Here is a 25,411-nt window from a genome sequence, read left to right on the forward strand (position 1 = left end):
TGATCAGAAAGACATTATAAAGGAAACTTTGCTGGCATAGGGTATAACTAGAATTGACAACTATATAACCCAGAAGTGGTTCAGGGTGGCAGTTCCAGAATGGAGAGGAGTGACTGTTGTCATTCACAACGGAATAGGTGCCCTGGTCACACTTCTAAGGCAGAGAGGAAAAATAGCACTTTGGGCTGTGAGAGAGAAGGGTACCAGGTCACAATTCCAGGGCCAAGAGGTAAATTAGCACCTACAGCTTAGAGGAACAAGGGCCCTTCCTGGGTAAAGATCGGAGCACATATCAGGAGAGCAGTGACCCATACCTTTCCACAGATCACATCACTTTGAAAACTTGCGACCACCCCACATTCCCAGAAGTACCTCTGAATACAGCAGAATGAAAAAGCCTAAAGCCTGGGACAGTGCTTCCCACCCCTGGGTAAGCAGAGTCCAATTTTAACATAAAGTTCAAAGTCAAGAAAACAGACTGGAAAAATGAGAAAAAAATTTTTAAAAAGAACTTGACCAGAAAATGCTACTATTGTGGCAGTAAAGACCAAGACACAAACAAAGAAGATAATGTGAAAAAAGCTACAAGCAAAGCCTCAAAGACACAAATGCTAATTGAACAAAAGCCCAAAAATTATTTCCAGAAAAAGTTCAAGAAAAAGATAAGAGTAGTAAAAGAAAAATGAGAGTAATGCAAGAAAATTATACAGAGTCAACAGCTTAGTAAAAGAGGCACAAAAAATGCTGAAGAAAATAACATCTTAAAGAAAAAAAATTGTGGGGGCAGAGTGAAGATGGTGGAGTAAAAACAGGCACTTACATGAGATCACCCTCCAACCACCTCCAATACCTGTAAAAAATGACTTGAAAACAAATTTTAGAGCTACAGAATGCACAAAAGTGACAGGGAGAAACAAATCTCATACTGAAGGCAGTATGGCAGGCAGAAAGAAAGGATCTATCACACCATGGTGGGAGCACAGCACAGACCAGCATGGACTGTGCCAGCCCAGACCAGTAGCACAGACCAGCCAGAGCAGATTTCAGGAGAGTGATTCACTGGCAGCTGTGGCAGTTTCCAAAGTTCTCAACCCATTAACACCAAATATAAAGAAAAAGGTCAGTGGGGAAACTGTTTTATCCTGGGTGAGAGAAATGCAAGGACTGGACCCTGCCCCCAGGGTTGTGCAAGTTGCAGCAATTGCAGCTGCTGCGAGAGCTGCCTCCCGAGCTCCAGGCCCACAGATCATGGGGGGATGAAACAGCTGTACAGGGGGTAATTATAGGACTCTCTTTGCTGAATTCTTTTGCTTTGCCCTGCTTGGATCTGAGTTGCAGTCTTGGGTGGCAGTCCTGGGGTGAAGACTGCTAGCATGGCAGAACTTGTTAACATTGTGGAGAGGCAGTACTTCTCAAAGTTCTGAGGCAGGTGGCTAAAAGAAGCTCTGACAACAACTGCACAAAACTCTAGAAATTTGGGACACAACACTCTCCACTCTGGAAGCAGTGTTCTCCTGTGGCAAAAAGCTCAAAAGTCAAATAATTGACTGGCAAAATGGGCAAACAGAGGGAGGGAAATCAAACTATTGAATCATTTTTTGGTAACAAAGACAATCAAAATACAAACTAGAAGAAGACAACAAAATCAAAACTCCTGCACCAAAAGCCGCCAAGAAAAATATGAACTGATTGCAGGTTGTGGAAGAGCTCAAGAAGGATTTTGAAAATCAAATAAGAGAAATAGAAGATAAATTGGGAAGAGAAATGAGAATGATACAATAAAATAATGAAAAATGAGTCAACAGCCTGCTAAAGGAGACCCCAAAATACTAAAGAAAATAACACCTTAAAAATAATCTAAATCAAATGGCAAAAGAAGTCCAAAAAGCCAGTGGGCAGAAGAATGCCTTAAAAAGCAGAATTGGCCAGATGAAAAAGGAATTTCAAAAGCTCACTGAAGAATACAATTCCTTCAAAATTGGAATGGAGCAAATGGAAGCTAATGACTTTATAAGAAATCAAGATACTATAAAATAGATCCATATGAATGAAAAAATAGAAGACAATATGAAATGTCTCCCTGGAAAAACCAATGACCTGGAAAATAGATACAGGAGAGATAATTTAAAAATTATTGGACTACCTGAAAGTCATAATCAAAAAAGGAGCCTAGACATCATCTTTCAAGAAATTTTCAAGGAAAACTACCCTGATATTATAGGCGAGAGGGCAAAATAGAAAATGAAAGAATTCACTGATTGCCTCTTGAAAAACATTCTAAAAAGAAAACTCCTAGGAATATTATAGCTAAATTCCACAGTTCCCAGATAAAGGAGAAAATATCACAAGCAGTCAGGAAGAAACAATTAGAGTATTGTGGAAACACAGTAAGGATAACACAAGATCTAGCAGCTTCTACATTAAGGGAACAAAGGGCTTGGAATATGATATTCTGGAGGTCAAAGGAGCTAGGATTAAAACCAAGAATCAGTACAGAACCCACAAAATAACAGAGAGAAGCTAACCTCCTGCTGAAGACAGCCAGGCAGGCCAGTAGGAAGGGGCCAGCGCAGTGCTCTGAGAGCTGAGCCAAACCATGCATGATCCGGAGGTTTTAGCCTCAGGGGGCCACAACCTGCTGCTGGCTAGAGGGACTTCAGATTATCAAAAGCTGTGGCAGTATCCAAAATTATCAACCCATAGATACTGAGGATAAAGTGCACTAAGTGCAGTGTGGACTTTGGGAAAAGGGAGTTTGGGAGTGTGGTCTGGCCTTTACCCCCAAGAGAGAGAAGAGGCTGAGGTGTGGTGGCTGTGTAGCCACCACCTCATGGCTGCTTCAGAGCTCTTGGCCTGCAGATTGTAGGGGGACCAAGCTACCAGTTTGAGGGGTAATTGCTCTTGCTTTAACCTGCTTGGATGAGGCTCACTGTCTAGGGGGGAGGTCCTGGGGTGCATGACCAGTTTGCCAGAGTGTGTGGAGGCTTCAGAGAAATCACCCAACAAATAACTCTAGCAGCTGAGAAAAGCCCAGCATTTGGGACAAAGATTCCCTCTCTGGAAGCAGAGTTCTACTGTGACAAAAAGCTCAAAAGTCAAGTAATTGAGTGGCAACATGAGCAAGCAAAGGAAGCAAAGCAAGCACAGAAATCTCACTTTACACTCCTTTTTTGGGGACAAAAAGAATCAAAGCATGGAACAGGAGGAAGACAGGAAAGTCAAAACTCCTGCAACAGAAGCTTCCAAGAAAAAAAAGAAGAAGCTGAATACAGGCCATAGAGGAACTTAAGAAGGATTTTGAAAGCCAAAGAATAGAAGTTGTGGAAAAATTGGGAAGACAAATGAGAACGATGCAAGAAAATTATGAAATGAAAGTCAACAACCTGACTGAAGAAAATAACAACTTAAAAAACAGACTAACTCAAACGGCAAAAGAGGCTCAAAAAGGCAATGAGGAGAATGCCTTAAAAAGCTGAATTTGCCAGATGGAAAAAGAATCTCAAAAGCTCACTGAAGAGAAACATTCCTTCAGAATTAGATTGGAGCAAATGGAAGCTAGTGACTTTATGAGAAATCAAGACACTTAAACAGATCCAAACAAATGAAAAAATAGAAGGCAATGTGAAACATCTCATGGGAAAAACCACTGACCTGGAAAATAGATCCAGGAGAAAGAATTAAAAATGACTGGACTACCTAAAAGCCATGACCAAAAAAAGAACTCAGAAAACATCCTCCAAGAAATTTTCAAGGAAAACTGCTCTGATGTTTTAGAACCAGAGGGCAAAATAGAGGTTGAAAGAATCCACTGACCACCTCTTAAAGATACCTAAAAGAAAACTCTTAGGAATATTATAGCCAGGTTGCAGAGTTCCCAGATTAAAGAGAGAATATTACAAGCAGCCAGGAAGAAACAATTTAAATATTGTGGAAACACAATCAGGATAACACAGGATCTGGCAGCTTCTACACTGAGGGATCAAAGGGCCTGGAATATGATATCCTGGAGGTCAAAGGAGCTGGGATTAAAACCAAGAATCACCTACCGAACAAAACTGAGTATCATGTTTCAGGGAAAAATATGGTCACTCAATGGAACAGAGGATTTTCAAGCCTTCTTGATGAAAAAAACCAGAGGTGAATAGAAAATTTGACATTTAATTACAAGAAGCAAGAGAAGCATGAAAAGGTGAACAGGGAAAAGAAATCATAAGGAACTTATCAAAGTTGAACTACTTACATTCATACATAGAAAAACAATAATGTTAACTTATGAAAATTTTCTCAGTATGAGAATAGTTGAAGGGAATAGAAATGTATATATATACATATATATGTATACATGCATATATGTCTATATAGGAGGGTATATGGGTATATGAATGCAATGTGAGAATGTGTATATATGTGTACATGTAGACAGAGGGTACAGGACCAGTTGAATAGGAAGGGATGATAATTAAAAGGTGAAAGTAAGAGGTGAGAGAGGAATATAATGAGAGGAGAAGGGAAGAGATAGAATGGGGTAAATTATCTCATATAGAAGAGGCAAGGGAAAACTGTTACAATGGAGGGCAAGAACAGGAAGGCAAAAGGGAATGAGTCAACCCTATTCTCAATGAATTTGGCTTAGGGAGGGAATCATATACACATTAAATAGGGTTATCTCACCCTACAGGAAAGTAAGGGGGAAGAGGATGAAAGGGGTATGATGTAAGGGAGGGCAAGCTGCCGGGGGGAGGGAAGGGGGGGCAGGGAGGGAAGTTGGAAGCACCCACTTTTGAAAAGGGACAGGATCAAAGCAGAACATAGAACAATGGGGGGTGTTATGGGATGGAGCAAAATATAGTCAGTCTTTCTCGATATATCCACTATGGAAACGTTTTACATGGCTACACATGTACAGCCTATGTTGAACTGCTTGTCTTCCCATTAAGGATGGGTGACAAGGGAGGTAGGGAAGTAATCTGGAATTCAAAGTTTTAAAATCAAATGTTTAAAACATATTATTATCATTATTTTGCATGTAACTGGGAAATAAGATATACAGGCACTGGGGCATAGAGATCCACCATGCCTTACTGGAAAGTCTGAGGGGGGATGGGGGAAGAAACAGGAGAGAGAAGATTGGGGGAGGGGATATTCAGTGGCATCACTGTTTTGGGGTGGTCGGTAGGGGAAAAATGGGGACAAAATTTGTAACTCAAAATCTTGTGGAAATGAATTATGTAAACTAAATAAATAAAATTATATTTTTAAAATGGAAACTTAAATTTTCAGAATTATTCTTTAAAAGCAAAACTCACAAACAGAAGGCTTTCCTTTCTAAGTGAGATTTACTTGGAAAACAAAGGTGTATATGTGCTGTGCCACTGTTGAGATGTTCAGTTGCTTTGTGTTTCCCATTGATGGGGAGAAGTATCCAAAATAAATCAATAAAACTAGAGCAATGCATGGTAATCTTCCATCTTTGAGTAACTGTACTATTACTGAAACTGCTTTTAAATTGTTCAAGTCTTCTATCTAAAAATAATTTGGCTTTGGATCAGAAAGACCCAATACTGAAGAACTTACTTTACACATTCTATATATTGTGCTAACTTTCTTTAGTGCAAGAAATACTGTTTACTTACTGTATGTACATGCAGCACTATAATCTCTCAACACTATTACACAGCTATTATATTTTACGAGGTAATATTTTTAGAATTTCTCATTGTTAGAATTTCATACCTGAAATTTTTCTTTTAATGGTATAAAGAGGAACTGTTTTAAAAAACCTAAGTTGGAAACTCTGCAACTATGTATAAAACTTTTGGGGTTTGTTTTTGGGTCCTAGCAATAAAGCAGTATGGATTAACAATGCAAAAAATGAAAAATTAAATAAATTAATGAAAAATGTGTGTAATGGCAAAAGAGGCACAAAAATTCACTGAAGAAAAGAGCTTCTTATAAACAGAATAATTCAAATGGAAAAGGAACTATAAAACGCACTAAAGAACTCTTTAATAAAGCAGAATTGGCCAAATGGAAAAAAAATGTAGAAAAGTTTACTAAAGAAAATTATTCTGAAAAATTATATTTGGGCAAGTAGAAACTAATAACTCCAGGGGACATCAGGAAACAATAAAACAAAAGTCAGACGAATGAAAAAGAGAGAAGAAATTGCAGGGGAAACTGCTCATCTGGAAAATAGATGAAGGAAAGACAACTGAAGACTTATTAAACTATCTTAAAGGCCTTATCAAAAAAAAAAACAGCCTCAACCTCATAGTTCAAGAAATTATTAGTGAAAGTGCTCAGATATTCTAGAAACAAAGGTAAAATAGAAACTGAAAGAATCCACTGACCACTTCTAAAAGAAACCTCAAAATGAAAAATCCAAGGAATATTGCAGCCAAATTTCCAGAGCTCCCAGGTCAAGTAGAAAATATTGCAAATAGCCAGAAAGAAACATTTCAAATAGCATGAAGCCACAGTCAATGGCCCATGATTTAGCGGTTTCCATATTAAATATCTGGATGGCTTGGAATATGATATTCCAGAAAGCAAAGTAGCTAGAATTACAAGCAAGAGTAGCCTACCCAGCAAAACTGAGTATAATCCTTCAGGAGGAAAATGGACATTTGATGAAATAAGGGACTTCTAAGCATTGCTAATGAAAATACCAATGGTGAATATAAATTTTGACAAACACAAGATTCAAGACAAATATTAAAAACAAACACGAATGAGTAATCACAAGAGACTTAATAAATGTACACTGTTTACATTCCTATATGGGAAGATAATTCATGCTACTCTTAAAAACATTATTATTATTATTATTATAGCAGTTAGGAGTACATATAAATACAGGGTACAGGTATGAGTAAATTATGTTGGAATGGTGTCCCCCAAAAAATGAAGGAGTGAGAAAGAGGTATGCACTGAAAGAAGGGCAGAGAGACAGAATGGCAAAAATTTCCCGATATAAAAGGTGCACATGGAAGAGTTTTTACAATGGAGTGGAAAATAGCAGGGCTGGTGAAGGAGCAAGCACCCTAGCATATCCAGGGTGGCTGCCAACACAGGTTCTTAGATCTGCTATTCTAAAGGAAAGCAACTCAAAATGAGTTAACAATCTTGCTTTAATCAAACATATGTCATTTACCTAGTTCAGGGGGAAAAGGTCAACACCCTAAACTTCAGAGAATCCTAACAAGTTACAAGCAGACAACAAATACAGAGAAACATCAGCAGACAGGCTTCCAACTGTCTGACCATAACATCCATACCAGAGAGGGAAGCAACAACATCTGGGTTTTCAAAGCCAGGGGGCTCAACGGCTTCCCAGAGTCTCATCTGGTCAAATCACTTAACTCTTTTCAAACTGAGCCCCACATCAAACCTCACATCAGGGTGTATATATATATATATAGCCTTTTCCTGGCTCAGAGAATGCTACAACCCTCTTGACCCATTGCCCAATCACAAAGTATCAAGGCATGGGTCTTCCTGAAAAACAAGCCTCCCACCACAGGCTCCAGGTGACCACAATCAGCCTATTAGGGGGCAGAATATATTTTCAAATCAAGGAAGGTTCTCAGAGTCACTTAAGCCTATCAAAGGGCCTAGGGGCAGGGAAGATCTTAAATTCCTGTTCCCATAACAGTTGGGAGGGAATTGCAGGTAAAGTTTGAACCTTACACTTTCAAAGAGAAAAGAATACATACATGCATACATACACATACATATGTATGCATGTATGTATGTACGTATGTGTATACACATACAAACACTCTGTTGGGCATAGAAATCTATCTTACAGAGAATAAAGAGGAGAAGGGGATAAGAGACATGAGAACACCAAAGGAATGATAAAAGGGAGTGCAGACTAAGGGAAGCAATGATCAGAAGCAAAACAGACTTTTGAGGACAAAGAGAATAAAAAGAGAGAGAAAAAAGGATAAACAGAAGAAAATAGGATGGAGGGAAATACAGTAATCATAACTGTGAATTTAATAGGAAGAGCTCACCCATAAAATGGAAGCAGATAGGAGAAATCATTAGAAACCAGAATCCAAAAATATGCTGGTCAGAAGAGACATATTTGAAACAGAAAGACACTCAGAGTTAAAATAAAGTGCTAGAGGAGAATTTATTATACTTCAGTTAAAGCAAAAAAAGGAAAGGTTAGCAATCACAATATCAGACAAAACAAAAGAAAAAACAGACCTAATTAAAAGAGATAATCATGGGGGCAGAGTAAAGATGGCAGAGTAGAAGCAGGACCTCTGAGCAGCTCTGGCTTCTACTTTCCCTAATCAATGTAAAAAGGGGACTCTGAACAAACTTTGGAGTTGCAGAACCCACAAAAAGACACAGAGAAGCTAACCTCCCACTGAGGACAGCCTGGCAGGCTGGCAGGAATCAGCCAGCGCAGAGCTCTGGGAGCTGAGCCCAGGCCTGCGTGAGCAGGGGGTTTTTAGCCCCAGGGTAGGTCTGACCAGCCACAGGCCCGAGGGACTCCAGATCAGCAGCAGCTGTGGTCATTTCCAGAATTATCAACACACAGATGCTAAGGACAAAGTAAGAGTTCAGTCCAGTCTGGACTTTGGGACCCAGTAAGTGGGAGTGTGTCGGTTTTTGCCCCCAGGGCAAGAAGCCGCTGAGACACCCAGCACAGACAGCCAGTGCCACATGGCAGCTTCAGCTCCTGGCCTGCAGAGTATAGGAGGACCAAGAGACCAGGTTGAGGGGTAATTGCTCCTGCTTTAACCTGCTTGGATGTGGATTGCAGTCTAGGGTGGAGATCCTGGAGTGTCTGTACAGCTTGCCAGAACATGTGGAGGCCTCAGAGAGGGTACCCATCTAATACCTCCGGCAGCTGAGAAAACCCCATCCTTTGGGACGAAAACTGCCCTGTCTGGTGGCAGAGCCCTATTGTGGCAAAAAGCCGAGGGGTCAAGTGACTGAGGGGCGACATGACCAGGCAAAGGAAACAAAGCAGACAGAAGATTCCAACATTAGACTCCTATTTTGGGGACAAAAAGTAGCAAAGCATGGAACAGGAGGAAGACAGTGAAGTTAGAACTCTTGCACCAAAAGCTTCAAAGGAAAATATGAGCTGGTTACAGGTCACAAAGAGGACCTTAAGAAGAAGATAAGTGAAGTGGAGGAAAAATTGGGAAGAGAAATGAGAATGATGCAAGAAAATTACAAAATGAGTCAACAGCCTGACTGAGGAAAATAACACCTTAAAAAATACACTAACTTAAATGGCAAAAGAGGCTCACAAAGGCAATGAGGAGAAGAATGCCTTAAAAAGTCGAATTTGCCAGATGGAAAAAGAATCTCAAAAGCTCACTGAGGAGAATCATTGCTTCAGAATTAGATTGGGGCAAATGGAAGCTAATGATTTTATGAGAAATCAAGATGCTGTTAAACAGATTCAAACAAATGAAAAAATAGAAGGCAATGTGAAATATCTCATGGGAAAAACCACTGACCTGGAAAATAGATCCAGGAGAGAGAATTTAAAAATTGGACTACCTGAAAGCCATGATCAAAGTAAGAACCTAGAAATCATCCTCCAGGAAGTTCTCAAAGAAAACTGCCCTGATGTTTTAGAACCAGAGGGCAAAATAGAGGTTGAAACAATCCACCAATCACCTACTGAAAAAGATCCCAAAAAGAAAGCTCCTAGGAATATTATAGTCAGGTTCTGGAATTCCCAGATTAAGGAGAGAATATTACAAGCAGCCAGGAAGAAACAATTTGAATATTGTGGAAACACAATCAGGGTAACCCAGGATCTGGCAGCTTCTACACTGAGGGATCGAAGGGCTTGGAATATGATATTCTGGAGGGCAAAGGAGCTGGGATTAAAACCAAGAGTCACCTACCGAGCAAAACTGAGTATCATCTATCAGGGGAAAATATGGTCATTCAGTGGAATAGAGGACTTTCAAGCATTCTTGATGGAAAAACCAGAATTGAATAGAAAATCTAACATTCAGATACAAGAAGCAAGAGAAGCATGAGAAGGTAAACAAGGAAAAGAAATCATAAGGAACTTATCAAAGTTGAATTATTAACATTCCTACATGGAAAACTAATAATTGTAACTGATGAAACTTTTCTCAGTATGAAAATAGTTGAAGGGAATAGAAATATATGTGTGTGTGTCTATATATGAGGGTATATGGGCATATGAATACATATGTGAATGTGTGTATATATGTTTACAGCTATACATAGATGGAACAGGACCAATCTAACAGGAAGGGATGATACTTAAAAGGTGAAATTAAGAGGTAAGAGAGGAATATAATGAGAGGAGATGGGGAGAGACAGAATGGGGTAAACTATCTCATATAGAAGAGGCAAGGGAAAATGGTTACAATGGAGGGGAAGAATAGGAAGGCAAAAGGGAATCAGTCAACCTTATTCTCATTGAATTTGGCCTGGGAGGGAAGGAAATACACACTAAATAGGGTATCTCACCCTCCAGGAGAGTATGGGGGAAGGGGATGAGAGGGGGGATGATGGAAGGGAGGGCAGGCTGGGGGGGAGGTAAGTTGGAAGCACCCACTTTTGAAAAGTGACAGGATCAAAGTAGAGAATTAAACAAATGGGAGGTGGGATAGGAGGGAGGGAAATATAGTCAGTCTTTTACAATATATCTACTAAGTTATTGTTTTGTATTCGCTACACATGTACAACCTATACTGAACTGCTTTTCTTCCCAGCAAGGGTGGGTGACAATGGAGGAAGGGAATGAATCTAGAACTCAAACTTTTAAAATCAAATGTTTAATTATATATATATATATATATATATATATATATATATATATATATACACACACACATATATATACTATTAAATTATATATATACATAATTAAATTACATATTAAATATATATATATATATATATACTATTATTAATACTATTTTACATGTAATTGGGAAATAAGAAATACAGGAACTGGGACATAGAGATCCACCATGCCCTACTGGAAAAGTCAAAAGGGGTATGGGAGAAAACATGGGAGAGAGCAGTTTGGAGGAGGGGATATCCTGTGGGACTGCTATTCTGGGGCAGTGGTTAGGGGAAAAAACGGGAAGAAAATTTATAACTCACAATCTGGAGGAAATGAATGATGTAAATCAGAAGTTAATAATGCATTTGAAAAATGAAAAAAAAGATAATCATGGAAATTTCATTTTTATCAAAGATATCATAAACAATGAAGTAATACAATTTTTTGCAGGAAGTTCCTCTGACAAAAGCCTTATCTCTCAAATATATAGGGATCTGAGCCAAATTTATAAAAATAAAAACCATTCTCCAATTGATAAATAGGCAAAGGACATGAACAGGAAGCCTTCAGAGGAATCAAAAATTTTTATATATTTATACATTTTTTTCATCAAAAGAGAAAATTGGTAAGTATTTGTAAGGGTTATGGGATTTAAAGATCTCCCATGCCCCATGGACGTGCTGACATAGCAGAGCAAGAAAAAAAAAAAAGCCGAGCTAACGGTCCTGTGGTTGGCAGTTGGTGGCAGTTGCCTTTTTTTTTTTTTTTGAGTTGGGACTCCTGCTGAGCACTGCCAGGGGCCAGAGCTGCTGGGAGCGCTCTTCCAGGACGCTGGGTGGTTGCTGTGAGTGGGGAGAGGAGGACCTTTGCCTGAGGTAGCCTGTTCTGTTTTAAAGGCTTGAAAATGTGGGTGCTTTCTACTTTATCTACCTGTGCCAATATCATAACTACTCTGATGGCTTTCACTTTCTGGTTTTGGGACTCAGTCTTTTGGTATCTTAATAAATTTTCTAGTTTATTTCCCCAAATGGTAAACCTGACGTATTTTGTGATGGATAATTATATCAGCATATTTGTAATCTCTATAGGCATTGTGAATATGGCATTGCTGATACAGTATTGTGAGGAGGGTTGGACTCATGGAAACCTAACTGGATGTGGAAAAACCTTAGTAGACTTCAGGATTATTAGCCAGGAAAACATTGTGAAAAATATTGGGAAAAAAACATATTATTAGGGTGAAATTTAGTGGGAATAGTTAGGAAAAGGTTAGATATAGTAGAGATAAGCTAAGCCTTTCTCTGCCTAGTGGATACTTCTGTCAGAAAAAGAAGAATAGACCCTATAAGAATAATAATAACAAGCAGAGTCAAGATGATTGAATAAAGGCAGCAACCCAGTCAAACTCTCCCAATATTCCCCTCCAAACAACTTTAAAATAATACATTAAATCAAATTTGAAGCAACAGAGCCAAGAAAAGGTCAAAATGAGACATTTTTGCAGCCCAAGGCATCTTAAGATGTCAGCAAGAGAGGGGTACAACACCTATGTGGAGTCAGACCAGAATGCACAGCACCAGCCTTAGAGGCAACCATGACAATGGCAAAAAATGCTTTGGGAGATCTCATTCCAGAGAAAGTAAGAGGTCTGACAACTGGTCAGAAACAAATTGCACAGGACCCTTTATTAGCACTGGCCCTGACTGGCAACTCTATTGCCCAGAAGAAGGTCTGGGTCTCACTTACAAGGCAGAGAAGAGGCCTTGGAGTCATTCATAAGGGAGCAATCACACTTCTAAGGCAGAGATAAACAATAGTAGTGTGGCTGCAGGAGAGCATGGGACCTGGTTGTAGTTCCAAGGCCAAAAGAAGCACTAGTGCTTGCAGCTGCAAGGAAAAAAAGGGCCCTTCTTAGATAAAACCCAGAACACAGGCCAGGAGAGCAGTGAGCATAATTTTCCCCAGATCATACCACCTTAGAAGCACTGAGAACTTGTAGACTCCTCCAGAAATAGTTCTGAAAATAGCAGAACGAAAAAGTCTGAAGTTTGGGACAGTGCTTCTCAACCTCTAGGTGAGCAAAGTACAACTTTAAGACAAAGTACCAAGTCCAGATATAGGCTGGAAAAATAAGCAAATGACAACAAAAAAAAAATATTTTGGCCATAAAAAGCTACTATGGTGGCAGGGAAGACCCAGAAACAAACTCAGAAGACAGCAATGTGGAAACAGCTACAAACACAGCCTCTAAGACATATTAGAATTGAACAAAAGTCAAACAAGAATTTCTGGAAGAGTTTAAGAAAGAGATAAGCATGCGGGGGCGGCCAGGTGGCTCAGCGAGTAAGAGCACCGGCTCCAGTGTCAGGATGACCTGGATCAAATCCGGGCTCAGATACTCAGCACCACACCCAGAAATAACTGGCCGTGTAACCTTGAGCAAGTTACTTAACCCCTATTGCTTAAATTAAAAAAAAAAAGAGAGATAAGCATTGGAGAGGAAAGATTGGGGAAAGAAACTGAAAGTGATGCAAGAAAATTATGACAAGGGAAATAATAGCCTGGTAAAAGAAGCACACACGCACACACACACACACACACACACACACACACACACACACAAAAGAACACCTTGAAAAACAAAACTGATCTAGCACCAAAAGAGGCACAAACATTCACTGAAGACAAGAACTCCTTAAAAAACAGAATTGGAAAGAGAATTTTAAAAAAGCTCACCAAAGAAAATCATTCCTGAAAAATTCAAATTGGTAAAATAGAAACTAATGACTTGAGGAGACATTAAGAAACAATACAATAAAGTCAAAAGAATGAAAAAAAAGGAAGAAAATGTGAAATATCTCACTGGAAAAACTACTGATCTGGAAAATCAATTGAGGAGAGATTGTTTAAAAATTACTAAACTACCTGAAAACCATGAACAAAAGAGAGCCTAGACATTGTATTTCAAGAAATTACCAAGCAAAACTGCTCTGATATTCTAGCAACAGAGGGCAAAATAGAAATTTTATGAATCCACAGATCACCTCCTAAAAGACATCCAAAAATGAAAATTCCCAAGAATATTATAATCAAATTCAAGAGCTCTCAGGTCTAGGAAAAATTATTGGAAGCAGTCAGAAAGAAATGAAATAAAATAACATATAGCCACAATTGGGATAAAACAAGATTTAGCAGCTTGTACATTAAAGATCTGGAGGGCTTAGAATACAATGTTCTGGAAGGCAAAGGAGCTAGGACTAAAACCAAGAATAATCTAATAAGTATAAACTTTCAGGGGAAAATATCAACATTAATGAAACAGGAGACTTCTAAACATTACTGATGAAAAGACCAATACTGAACAGAAAATTTAACATTCAAACACACGACTCAAGAGAAGCCAAAAAAGGTAAACATGAAAAATATATCATAAGAGACTCAATAAAGTTAAACTGTTTAAATTCCTATATGGGAAGGTATTACATGCAATTCATAAGAACTTTATCATTATTAAGGCAGTTAAAAGGAGTATACATAAACAGAGGATGTGTAGTTATGAATTAATTATGTTGGGACGATCTCAAAAAAAATGAAAGAGTGAGAAAAAGGGATACACTGGGAGAAGAAGGGAGGAACTGAATGAGAAAAATTATCTCACATAAAAGAGGTTTGCAAGGAAGAGTTATAGTAGAGGGAGAAATGGGAGCAAGGAATGGCAAGTAATGCCTGAACTTCAGTCTCATTGGAACTGGTTCAAAGAGAAGAATTAATACATATTTATTCAATTAGGTATAGAAGTCTTACTGTACACAAGAAATAGGAGACAAAGAGGATAAGAAAAATATGGGTGGGGGAGAATGATAAAAGGGAGGTAGTGGTTAGAAGCAAAGCAGACTTTTGAGGAAGGACAGGGTAAAAAGGGAAAGAGAAGGATAAACAGACGAAATGAGGATGGAGGGAAAGAGGATGGGGTGGTCATAACTGTGAATGTGAATGGGATGAATGCACACAAAATGGAAGCAAATAGCAGAATGCATTAAAAATCAATATTCCAACAATATTTTGTTTACAAGAGACACAAAAAGGAACACACAGTTACAATAAGGAGATAGAACAGAATCTATTATGCTTCAGCTGAAATAAAAAAAGGCAGGGGTAGCAATCATGATCTCAGACAAAACAAAAGCAAAAATAGACCTAATTAAAAGAGAGAAGCAGGGAAATTACATTTTGAAGAAAAGGTATGATAGACAATAAAGTAATATCTAAAATTTTTACAGTAAGTTTCTTTGATGTAGGTCTCTTTTGTTAAATATAAAGGAAACTGAGTGAAATTTATAAAAATAAGAGCCATTCTTCAATTTTCAAATTGTCAAGGGAAATGAATAAACAATTTTCAGAAGAAGAAATCAAAGCCATTTATAGCCATATGAAAAAAAATGCTCTAAATCACTATTAATTGGAGAAATGCAAATTAACATAACTCTGATGTACCCTCTCACACCTATTAGAAATTACAAATACTGGAAGGGGTGAGGGGAAAATACATAGACTAATGAAATACTGGTGGAAGCATGAACTGTTCCAACGATTCTAGAGAACAATTTGGAGTTAGGCATAACTGGTTATAAAACTGCACATACCCCTTCACTCAGAAATAAAACTAGGTCTGTATCCCAAAGAGATCAAAGGGAAAGGACTTATATGTAGAAAAATATTTACAAATACTCTTTCTGTGATTGGAAAGAATTAGAAATTGAAGAGATACCCATTAATTGAGAAACTGCTGAACAAGTTGTGGCATATGATTGTGATAAGATATGATTAAGGGGAAGGTTTCAGAAAAACATGGCAAGACTTACATGAATTCATGCAAAGTAAAGTGAGAAGAAACAGGAGATTACTGTGTACAGTAACAGCAATATTGTATGATGATCAATTGTGAAAATCTTGGCTACTCTAATCACTTCAATGATCTAGGAAAACTCCAAAGAATTCATGATGAATAATGCTGTCTACCTCCAGAAGAACTGATGAACTCTGAGAAAAAACTGAAATATATTTCCCTATTTTATTTTTCTTCCTTTATTATGTGGTACAGTTAATACAGAAATACGTTTTCATGATTTCACAGGTATAATTGCTATCAAATTTTTTGCAATCTCAGTGCATGGGGGAGGCACAGGAGAGAAAGAGAATATGGAATACAAAATAAAAATAACAAAGAATGCTAAAAATAAATTTTTAGAGATAATAACAGACATTTACAAACACTGTATGATCCACAAATACTCTATCAGTTTGCTAGGAAATTCTTTTTTTTATATAGCTTTTTTTTTTTTTTTTGCTTTTTGGAGGAGGGAAGGGAGGGTAATTGGGGTTAAGTGACATGCTCAAGTCACATGTCTAATGTTAAGTGTCTGAGGCCAAATTTGAATTCAGGTCCTCTTGACTCCAGGGCCGGTGCTCTATTCACTGTGCCACCCAAATGTTAAAGTTTCTACATACATTTATCTCAATATAAATGATAAGATTCCTTTAAGGGTTGAATTATTTAGAGATTGGAATTATTATAACCTGGAATTTTAACACAATACATAGATTCATAAACTAAACCTTACTTGATAAAATGTGGAATATAGTTCTCTTGTTTAAATGTCATCAGAAAATGCATCAAGTGCTGGGTTAGAAATCAATCCCAAAATGCTTTTTAAACACATAAAAGTAGTAACAATAATATTGATAACAATAACAATATCTAACATTTATATAGTACTTTTACTCTTGCAAAGTGATTTACATTTACAACAATTGCTGTGGAGAGCAGGTGCACCAATTATCCTTACTTTTTAGATAAGGAAACTCAGAGTTTAAGTAACTTAACTGGGTTCACACAGCTAGCAATTATATGCCTAATGTAGGATTTGAATTCAGGTATTTTTTACTAGAGTGCAACCCATTTACTGCAACACCTTGTGGACACTAATTATTAGAGACAATTTATCATCAGTGGATAGAGCACTGGGCCTGGAGTCAAGATGACTTATGTTCAAATGTGGTCTGAGATACTTATTAGTTGTGTGACCTTGGGTAGTTTTCATCTGTCTCAAATATAAAATGAGGGGGCAGCTAGGTGGCGCAGGGAGTAAGAGGGCCGGCCCGGAGTCTCAGGAGGACCAAGGATGGTTCAGCCTCAGATACTTAACACCCACACAAAATAAATGGCCGTGTAACCTTGGGCAAGTTACTTAACCCCAACTGCTTTAAAAAATACATATATAAAATTAGGATAAGAAGAGTACCTATTTCCCATAGCTGTTGTGAGGAACAAAAGAGATAATATTTGTAAAGTACTTAGCACCATGCCAGGCCCATACTAAGTGCTTAATAAATGCTTGTTCCCTTCTCTTCTCCCTATTATCTAGAACAGTAGTGTCAAACTCAAACAGAAATGGATCCCTGCAGGCTGCATATTTATTTAGAAAACTACAAATTAACATTTTCTATGTTGTATTTTTATTTGTTAAACATTTCCCAATTACATTTTAATTTAATTCAAGCCTCATTCACGAATTTTGTGGGCCAATGGGGGAAAGAGGGTTAAGTATGGCACCTCTCTGATGTAAAAATAATTTGAGATAGATTTGTTCCCTAAATCATTTGTTTTGCTTTGAATTTAAATATTGTGCAAAATATTAAATAGTTCATACTTTCACACTCGAAAAATTACCTTTTTTTCATGACTGAGATCTAATTGAAATTTCTCCTGCTGGAATTTATTCTCTTGCTCCTGTAAAAGATAAAAGTTTGCTTTTATGATAACTAAAATTATTCCATAGGTGTCAATAAAAATAATTCAATAGGACAAATTAAATTAAATTATTAAATAAAATTATTTTTTTCTACCTCCAAACCATGCCACCTGATCTCTGGACATGTTCTCTATCTCTTACTCACTGGAAACTTGGAGTCCAGTCCTGGTATGACCTTCAGCTCTGACAGACGAGCGTAACCCTTACTTTTGGCCAAATGGAGGGCTCCACCTCCCTTCCTGGTCATCTCCAAATCATGTCATTATGCAACAGTTCCTCTATCCCTTCTCCACCTTCATGTTCCATTTGTCTTTATATGCTATCTTGCAAACTTAGAAAAAAAGTATTGGAAGGCAGGAACTATCTAGTTTGCTTGTATTTGCATCTCTACCACTTAACATGGCACCAGACAAAGTAAGGTCTTTTAAAAATGCTTTAACAATTTTGTATTTTTTTTTTTTGCCTTGTGGAGGGCAATTGGGGCTAAATAACTTGCCCAAGGTTACACGGCTAGTTTTTTTGTGTGGGTGTTAAGTGTCTGAGGCCAGAACCGAACTCAGGTCCTCCTGACTCCAGGGACAGCGCTTTACTAACTGTGCTACCTAGCCGCCCCCAACAATTTTGCATTTTTACGAAAATAGTTCTTTCAATTCAATTTTCAAACAATGAGTAAAAACTTAAGTTGGCTTAAGCAAGAAATTAAGTTCTTAGTAGTCTCAAAGTATTAAAACTTTTTCAACTTTTCAAAGATTTGTTAATTATTCAGTATGAGAACTTCCTCTAAAAATACTGATCACATTCCCTCTATACAGTCTATGTATATATCTACAGAGATGCTATGCTGAAAAAAATAGTAACCAAGTATATATGGAGATTCTTCAAATTTAGCTTTGTTGAGCCTTGAACAACATACACTGCATCAGTATGTACCTGAGGTTATGCTCTGCTTCTAAGTATAGGGTATAGGGAACTCTCAGCAAGGAACTTCTACCAATGCAAATTAGGTCCTTTTCTGAAATTTTTTGTTTCAGAGAGTTGCCCATGGCCACGGAGCCTTGACAAATTAAGTGACCCACCCATGGTCAGAGAGTCAGAAGGAGGACATGAACTCAGCTCTTCTTGATTCTAAGGCCAGTTCTTTTATTGAATATATCAAGATGCCTCTTTGTGAAGTGCTAATATTCTCTTTTTTTCCTTATTTTTATTTTTGGAGGGAAATTGGGGTTAAGTGACTGGCCCAAGGTCACAAGGCTAGTAAATGTCTGAGGCCGGATTTGAACTCAAGTCCTCCTGATTCTAGGGTTGGTGCTCTATTCACTGCGCCATCTAGCTGCCCTAATATTCTCTAAATCAAATAAATAATAATATGACAGTCAATTTCTTCCCTGTAGCATCTAGTCTACTATATAAAATGACCTATCTAAACCATTATAGAGCTAAGCATCTTAAAGATTCTTCATCTTTTTTATCAATTTCTATTTGAATTTAAGAAAGGAACAAATAGTGAAAAATAAATACCATTGAAGGTGCACATGACAAGCATGCTATGGGAAAAGACTAAAAACAACCATCCATACAAGTCTTAAACCAAAGTTTCATTAAAAACAACAGTCAACAAAACAACTCTGAGGTATCACATCTCACCATCAGATTGGCTAAGATGACAAAACAGGAAAATGACAAATGCTGGAGAGGATATAGAAAAACTAGAACACTAATGCATTGTTGGCACAGTAGTGAATTGATTCAACCATTCTGGGAAGCAATTTGGAATTATGCCCAAAGGGCTATAAATAATTGCATACCCTTTGATCCAGTAATACCACTTCTAGGGCTGTATCCCAAAGAAATCATAGAAGCAGGAGGAAGACCTGTATGCCCAAAAATATTTTTTGCAGATCTTTTTGTGGTGGCAAAGAATTGGAAATTAGGGGCATGCCCATCAATTGGGGAATGGCTAAACAAGTCGTGGGATATGAATGTAATAGAATACTATTGTGCTATAAGAAATAAAGAACAGACAGACTTCATATTTACCTGGAGAGACCTATACAAACTGATGCTGAGTGAGAAGAAGAGAACCAGGAGAAATTTGTACACAATTACAGACACAACATATGTGTGACAACCAACTTTGATAGACTGGACTCTTCTCAGCAAAACAAGGTTATAAGACAACTCCAAAAGACTCCTAATGGAGAGAGATGTCTACATTCAGAGAAAGAACTACAAAGAACTGGAAAGAACAGAGTTTGAATGCAGACCGAAGCAAACTACCTGCTCTCTTTCTTTTTCTTTTTTGCTTTTGTTTTCTCTTTCCCATTGTTCATTCCATCTGATACAATCCTTCCTTACAACCTGACTAATGTCTACTGTGAAAGTATTTTCAGATCCTATACGTGATTGCATGCTGTCATGGGGGGAGGAGACAGAGGGGGAGAAAATCTGAAATTCAAGGAATTGTGGAACTGAATCTTGTAAACTAAAAGTAAACAAACAAATAAAGAAAGAAAAAACAGTCAATACCTCAAAATGAAATTACTTTAACACCATGTTCTAATAGCTATATTATGTGTATTAAACAGAATTTTTTTATATATTTAATGAAAAGAACAGTAAGAGAAAATTCTTTACTTTAGTGACTACCTATTATGATTTCAATAAATCCAAAAAATGGATTTGTATACATCTGAATACATAAATTAAGAAAACGAAAAAGATATTTTGTCATTTTTCTATTGAACGAAAAAATTCAAGGCTCACCCTTAGTTGTTGCTGTCTTTGATGTTCTGATTTTTGTAGCTGTTGTTTTAATTGACATATATTATCTTCCAACTTCTCAATCAATTCAGATGCCTGCAAAGATAAAACAGCAAAAAAAACTGTAACAAACCTTGCCTGTAGCTCCAATATTTAGTGCTGGAGGAAGTAACTTGACTGTTATTTCCAAAAATTACATCCAGAAGCAAAATGCTTCCATGACAAAAGCATTTTATCATAAGATATATAATTCGCCATGGCAGATCCAACTATTCATTCCTTAAAGTATAAATCAAGTTTTACATGACTTAAAACTAGGAAAATAAAATTATTGCAAAAATAGTCACAGACTTACAAAAATGTTTTAAAAATGCTGACTTGAAATCAAACATTACAAAGTCTTAATTAACAAAACAATTATTTGATAATGCTAAAAATGTTAATAGGAATTTCTTTATGCACTAAGTGCTGATAAATCAAATGAAGGTTAATTCATTTTGAAACCATTATGTAAGCTGGAGCAAAGACAGCATGGGATGGTGCACAAAAGGCTTACCTTGGAGTCAGGAAGATATAGGTTCAAGTCCTGCCTCTGACATACAGTAGTCAGGTAAACTTGAGCAAGTCCCCTTACCTCTCAGTGACCAGATGACTCCTAAAACTATACAGATTTACAGAGGAGTCTCTGATTTGAATTTGTGGAAGGCATTTCCACTCAGGGAGTTCCAAACTGATGAAATCACACATCCAGATTTTTAAAAAGTGATAGAAATGACTACTCTGGTCAAAGGGTTGCTTCTGAAAATCAATAATTTTAATAATTCTAAGACTCTGAAATTCTAGTTCTGTTTTCCATATTCTCTAAACTATTGGCTCCTTGAGAGAAGAAATTCTGTTCTATTCATCTGTGCATTCCAAATATCCCCCATGTAAGAGGATTTAACACAACAGAGCACTAATAAATGTTCACTGACATGAATGGAATTAAATACAAATTTAGTATAATATAGCCATTTAATGAGTCAGAGTCTATCAATATTCAAAATGGAAAAGTTAGAGATTGCATTCATTCTTTCAAATTACTAGGAAAAATTACCCAACGTATTCCCAGGAAGAAGTCACGAAATCACAGAATTTCAGGGTGTCAAAACTAGAAAAAATCTTAAAGGTTATCCCTTCGATTAACATACAGGGAAATTAAAGCCCAGACTCAGTATTCAGATTCAAACCAGTGTTTGAATTTAAATTTGAAATTAAAGCCCAGACCCAATACCCACTCTATGATACTACTGTGTTATACAGAATAGGAACAGCTGAGCCAAGAAATACTAACTTGTGCTAACAATGAATTTACTATGCTAATAAAGTGGGTCTTCTTTTCCAATTTTTGCTGTTTCAAAAAATGAATTTAAAAAACAATTAATCTCAAAATAAAATATCCTGTTGTTCTGTGGTTTTACAACTTTTCACTAAGAATATGTTAGGTAATTTTGTTGAATACTACAATATAAATAATGACTGTTCCTTATTTCTGTGAAGTTGTCTCTATAAGCATACAATACCTTAGCAGAAGACACAGCATATTCTTCTTTCATAAGCTGGATATCAGAATCACACCTGGCTTGTAATAGTTTTATACTTTGTTCATAATCTTGTGCAATATCATCTTTTTCTTTATGAAGTGAGTTGTTCCTAAAAGCAATGAAAACAATACGTTGGAAATGGAATCTCATTGCTTTAAGGAAAAAAAAAACAAAGTATTCCTATCACTGAAATTTTTAAAACCAGCTAAATAGTAGCTCTTGGATTACAAATGACACATATTGTAATGTACAAAGACATTACTATATAAGGTCAGACAGATTGAAGCAAATATCTTGAGTAGTTAGTATCATTACTTTATAGATAAATAACATAAATCTTGGACTTTAGCTAATACCTTGCCTTCAATTCTTGTAGTTCACAACATGTCATCTGGTAGCATTTTTCCAATTCAGTTTTTTCCTGACTTAATTTTTGCCACTGCAAATTGCTGTTTTCAGCTTCACCAGTGAGTTGCTGGACTCGGACCTCCAGTTCTTTTATCATTTGGTTCTAAATAAATAGGACATGCTTAAGGACATCCTTAATATATTATTAAGCATCATAAATACAAAAATACAGATTTAGAGCCAAAAGAGACCTAAGAGGCAGACTCCATTTTAGAGACAAAGAAAGTGAGGACAACAGAGTTGAAGAGATTAGGGAAAGATCACACAAACAGTAATTAACAGAGCTGTAATCTGAATGCAGATTGAGCACCCCTAGGTAGAACTTGAACAGAATTTGAATTAAGGGATATAAGATAAATTGCTCATGATTACTGAATGAGAATGGAAAGGAATATACAAAGCTATCAGTTGTTTATGACACATTTACAAAATTTGTAATCAAGCATAAAAACCTCATAAAAAATAAAGGGAAGGAAAAATGTTAAACATCTCCTTACTAACCATGTTGCAATAAAAAATTATAAATCAATAAAGAATCTAGGAAGAAAGGATTGAAATGCAGACAGAAATTAAATAACTAAATCCTAAAGAATTGGCGGGTAAAAGTACAAACCATAGAAATTAAAAATAATCTTTTCTTTTTTTTTTTAAGCAATTGGGGTTAAGTAACTTGCTCAAGGTTACACAGCCAGTTATTTTCTGTGGGTGCCAAGTATCTGAGGCCAGAACCGATCCCAGGGCCAGCGCTCTTACTCATGGCGCTGCCTGGCTGCCCCCAAAAATAATCTTTTCAAAGAAAATTACAACATTGAAGCAATATAACTAAACTTTTAAGATACAGCCAATCAAACTTAAGGGAAATTTTATATTTCTAAAAGAGGGGGTGGAGCCAGGATGGCAGAGTAAAAGCACAAACTTGCTGCAGGCTCCCCTCCAATTACTTCCAATACATGTAAAAAATGACTTTAAACAAACTTTAGAGCTACAGAACCCACAAAGAGACAAAGAGAAACAATATTCCCACTGAAAGAAGCTGGGCACATAGACAGGAAGGATCTATCACACCAGGCTGGCAGTTGAGCACAGCCCCACTTGAGTCAAGTGGTTCCTGGCCCCAGGGCAGCCTCAACCAGCAGCAGGCCTGGAGCAGACTTCAGGAGAGAAAATCACCAGCAGCTGTGATGATTTCCAGAATTATCAACCCATAAACAATAAAAAGAAAGTAAAAGGTCAGTTTGGAACTTTGTGGAAAGAGGGGTCCAAGAGCACAGTCTGGCCCCTGCCTCCGGGATGAGGAGCAGAAGTGCAGAAGTTGTGCAGCCACTGTTGCCTAGCTGTGGCAGGAGCTCCTGGCTTGCATATTGCAAGGGGACAAAGCAAATCATTCAGAGGGTAATTGCTCTTGCTTTAACCTGCTTGGATCTGGATAGCAGTCTTGGGTGATGGTCCTGGGGTGTATGACCAATGAGCCAGAGCTTGTGATGTCTGTAGGGAGGGTGCCAAACTAATACCTCCAGCAGCTGCAAAATCCCCAGCAATTTAGGACAAAGCTCTCTCCATTCAGGAAGCAGAGTTCAACTGTGGCAAAAAGCTCAAAAGTCAAGTAATTGAGTGGCAACATGAGCAAGCACAGGAAACATGAGCAAACCATACATTCCTTTTTGGGGGACGAAAAGAATCAAGGCATGGAACAGAAGGAAGACAGCAAAGTCAGAACTCCTGCACCAAAAGCATCCAAGAAAAATATTAATGAGTAACAGGCCACAGAAGAGCTCAAGAACGATTTTGAAAATCAAGTAAAAGAAATGGAGGAAAAATTGGAGAGAGAAAGGAGAATGATACAAGAAAATCATGAAAAGCAAATCAACAGCCTGCTAAAGGAGACCCAAAAATAAACTGAAGAAAATAACACCTTAAAAAATAGGCTAACTCAAATGGCAAAAAAAGGCCCAAAAAGCCAGTGAGAAGAAGAATGCCTCAAAAAGCCAAATTGGCCAGATGGAAAAGGAATTTCAAAAACTCACTGAAGAAAATAACTCCAAAATAAGATTGAAGCAATTGGAAGCTAATGACTTTATGAGAAATCAATATACTATAAAACAGGTCCAAACAAATGAAAAATAGAAGGCAATGAGAAATATCTTATTGGAAAAAAACACTGACCTGGAAAATAGATCCAGGAGCAATAATTTAAAAATTATTGGACTACCTGAAAGCCATGATCAAAAAAAAGAGCCTAGGGGCAGCCAGGTGGCTCAGTGAGTAAGAGCACCAGCCCCAGTGTTGGGATGACCTGGGGATCGAATCCTGGCTCAGATACTTAGCACCACACCCAGAAATAACTGGCTGTGTAACCTTGAGCAAGTTACTTAACCCCAACTGCTTAAAAAAAAAAGAACATAGACACCATCTTGCAAGAAATTATCAAGCAAGATTGTCCTGGTATTCTAGAACCAGAGGGCAAAATAGAAATTGAAAGAATTCACCAATCACCTCTTGAAAATGATCAAAAGAAGAAAACTCCAAGAAATATTACAGCCAAATTCCAGAGTTCCCACGTCAAGGAGAAAATACTGCAAGCAGTCAGGAAGAAAAAATTTGAGTATTGTGGAAACACAATCAAGATAACACAAGACCTAGCAGCTTCTACATTACGGGATCGAAGGGCTTAGAATATGATATTGTAGAGGTCAAAGGAGCTGGGATTAAAACCAAGAATCTCCTACCCAGCAAAACTGAGTATCATGTTTCAGAGGAAAATATGGTCATTCAATGAAATAGAAGATTTTCAAGCATTCTTGATGAAAAAAACCAGAGCTGAAAAGACAATTTGACTTTCAAATACAAGAAGCAAGAGAAGCATGAGAAGGTAAACAGGAAAAAGAAATCATAAGGAACTTATTCAAGTTGAACAATTTACATTCCTACATGGAAAAATGGTCATTGTAACTCATAAGACTGTTCTCAGTATGAGGATAGTTTAAGGGAATATATGTGTGTGTATGTATACATACACATATATGTATGTATGGGAGGGT

General features: G+C 37.3%; 1 protein-coding gene across 11 annotated transcripts in view; it reads right to left on the reverse strand.

The window, feature by feature from the left end:
* The window catches only part of CEP112 (centrosomal protein 112), a 555,671-nt gene that overhangs the window by 367,925 nt on the left and 162,335 nt on the right, over nucleotides 1-25,411 (reverse strand). For 10 of the 11 annotated variants that reach the window (XM_069076590.1, XM_069076589.1, XM_069076587.1 and 7 more), the window contains 4 exons: nucleotides 22,322-22,476; nucleotides 21,945-22,074; nucleotides 20,386-20,478; nucleotides 17,541-17,600 (listed from right to left, as the gene is read on the reverse strand). In XM_069076590.1, coding sequence (XP_068932691.1) covers nucleotides 17,541-17,600; nucleotides 20,386-20,478; nucleotides 21,945-22,074; nucleotides 22,322-22,476 — 438 coding nt within the window. The remainder of the gene's footprint in view (nucleotides 1-17,540; nucleotides 17,601-20,385; nucleotides 20,479-21,944; nucleotides 22,075-22,321; nucleotides 22,477-25,411) is intronic. The other variant, XM_069076591.1, reaches the window with a different exon arrangement.

This window comes from Petaurus breviceps, unplaced genomic scaffold (genome assembly GCF_028583685.1).
Source record: "Petaurus breviceps papuanus isolate PSGF00001 unplaced genomic scaffold, PetGlider_PUasm1.0 90925, whole genome shotgun sequence".
Lineage (NCBI taxonomy): Eukaryota > Metazoa > Chordata > Mammalia > Diprotodontia > Petauridae > Petaurus > Petaurus breviceps.